Below are 2463 nucleotides of genomic sequence, written 5' to 3'. Positions count from 1 at the left end.
GCAAAGATAGCAAGATATCTTAATTAACTTTATAGTCGACTTGCCTAGCAGTAATAGGTTTATAAATATTATGGTAATTATTAACTATTTTATAAAAATACGATATATAATTCCTATAGACTCTATTAATACAATATTAGTAGCCGAATGTTTTATTAAATACGTCTTTAGGCTATATAGACTTTTTAATTTAATAATATCCGACTAAGAAAGCTAGTTCGTTTTAGACTTTTGGCAAGCCTTATATAAATAATTAGATATATAAACACGACTCTTTACTATATTTTACCTAAAGATAGATAGCTAAACCAAAATTATAAACGCGATTATAGAGTAATATCTATAAATATACTACTTCTACCTATAGGGCGACTAAGAAAAGTAGCTGCCTTTAGCTAAGTTTACTGCGAATAATATAATAAACATATTAATAGGCGTAACGCCGTTCTACGCAACCTATAAATAAAACCCCTAACTTATATTTAAATTATAACCCAAAATTAATATAATAGGACCTATAATTAAACGGATTTAGTTAATTAAATAAAGTAGTTAACAGAACTATTATAAAGTAAATTAGTATATACTTAAGTAGTATGGAAATGGCATATAAATAAGGGATAAGCTCCTACGTAGGACTTTAAGGAAGATAATATAGTTTATTTAAATATACGAAACCTAAAGACCTAACGGCCCTTAAAAAACTTAATTAGAAGTTTGTGGGCCTATATAGAATTAAGAAGAAACTAAGCCCATATACCTATAAACTTAAACTATTAACTAAAATAAAAATATACCCGGCGTTTTATATAAGCTTACTATAACCTTTAAAAGGTAAACCTATAATACGCAAAGTGCCGCCGCCACCTCCTATAATTATTAATAATAGTACGGAGGTAGCGGTCAAAAGTTCCTAGCCCCCCCTGCGCCATCAATGCGCCACCAATACGCCACAAATTTCTTTCTTGGCGTTCCGAATTAGGAAGGAGGCTAGTACGGAAGATGGATTTTGGCTCTCTATGACGAGAGTGTAGATATAAAACATCATGGTGGTAATATATAGGATTACTGCTTCTGCCCACTAGCTAGCCCACCACCTCGTCCACCACCTTGTCCACCACCTCGCCCACCACCTCGCCCACCACCTCGCCGTGGCTTCTTTCCTTTCGATGACTCAGCCTGCTGCTGCTGTAGCTCCTGCTGCTGTTGTGGCTCTTGTTTGGGCTCAATAAACGTCTTATTAAGTAGCTCAATTAGCAGGCAGCGTCATAGGTTCCGTCGTGGCTCCGGAGGTAGAGCTTAAGGCGGTTTAGGAGGTGATTCAGGAGGTGGCTCTAGAGGCTCTTGGGGTGGCTCTTGGGGTGGTTCTTAAGGTAGCCCATAAGCTTCTTATATCGCGAAGATAGCAGTAAGAGCAGCGCCAGCAGTGCTCTTAGCTACTGGTGCCTTCTTTAGAGCACGTCGTCGTGGCTTTAGCTGCGGCTCTTCCTCCTTAATATTAAATATATCCTCCTAATTATGCTACGGAACTTAGTATTCTAATAGCCCTAGTTAACATGGCTTATCTAATAAGTCTTCGCGATACTCGTTGCCTCCTTTAAGCCTTATTATCTCCTATATATAGCAAGGGATCCTCTTAATTCAACGCTGGATTCGCCACTGCTCTAGCTCCCTCTATACTTTATACCAGGCTTTCTTAGTAGGCTTTTAAGCTATAAGGGCGCCCTTCTTAGTAGTAACTCTCTTAAGGTATGGCCACGCTGGCTTTATTATATTTATATCGGGCGAATTACTATATTAGGTAAGGCGTTAAACTTCTACAGCGCTTATTAAAAGGTCGTAATACTTAGCAACGTAAGCGGGAGTCTTATCTTCTTAAATTAGCGTATTTAGAAGATTCTTTTAGTAAGCTTAAGCAAACGGAATTAGCTTTAGTGTAAGAATAAACGTTATATAGCGATACTAATTAACTCCTTTACCACTACCTTTTATAAGCTTACCGTAACTTTTATCCCATTTCCATATAGATTTCTTACCTATAAAATTTCGTATTCCCGTTCTCCTTATAGCAGTTATAAGCTCCCATTCTGTTCTTACAATAGGTTTAAGTTCGGCGTTAATTTTAATAAGATTAGCTGTTGCAGTAGCTTATTATTATATTATCTTAACGGTCCAAATATAGTAGGGGCCCTTTCTATAATATAAGAAGCTGCCCTAGAATATAAACTTTAAATAGCCCTTCTACTAAGGTCTTATTGTAGATCTAAGAAAGCGTTCTTTTGGCTGCCTCTATACGTAATAGCCTTTAAGGCAATAACTAAGAATAACTAAAGTCTTATTGCTCTAGATAACGTTTATCTAATCCTCTAAAGTCTAGTCCTTATAGCGAAGGCAGAACTTAAGCCTATCCTTCTTTATCTGCGCTGAAAGACCGGGCTTATAAGTAGCCTTAGTCTTACGGAA

General features: G+C 36.7%; 1 protein-coding gene across 1 annotated transcript; it reads right to left on the bottom strand.

The window, feature by feature from the left end:
* Nucleotides 1-1962: 1962 nt before the first annotated feature.
* Nucleotides 1963-2148, bottom strand: K441DRAFT_568046 (uncharacterized protein; the record flags this gene model as incomplete). Its single annotated transcript, XM_067643817.1, has 1 exon — nt 1963-2148. A coding segment is annotated over one exon (186 nt), but the record flags the coding sequence as incomplete, so codon positions are not given.
* Between the last annotated feature and the right edge of the window lie 315 nt (nt 2149-2463).

This window comes from Cenococcum geophilum (genome assembly GCF_001692895.1).
Source record: "Cenococcum geophilum 1.58 unplaced genomic scaffold K441scaffold_29, whole genome shotgun sequence".
Lineage (NCBI taxonomy): Eukaryota > Fungi > Ascomycota > Dothideomycetes > Gloniales > Gloniaceae > Cenococcum > Cenococcum geophilum.
The sequence above is the reverse complement of the archived record's forward strand: the minus strand, read 5'-3'. Positions and strand labels throughout refer to the sequence as shown.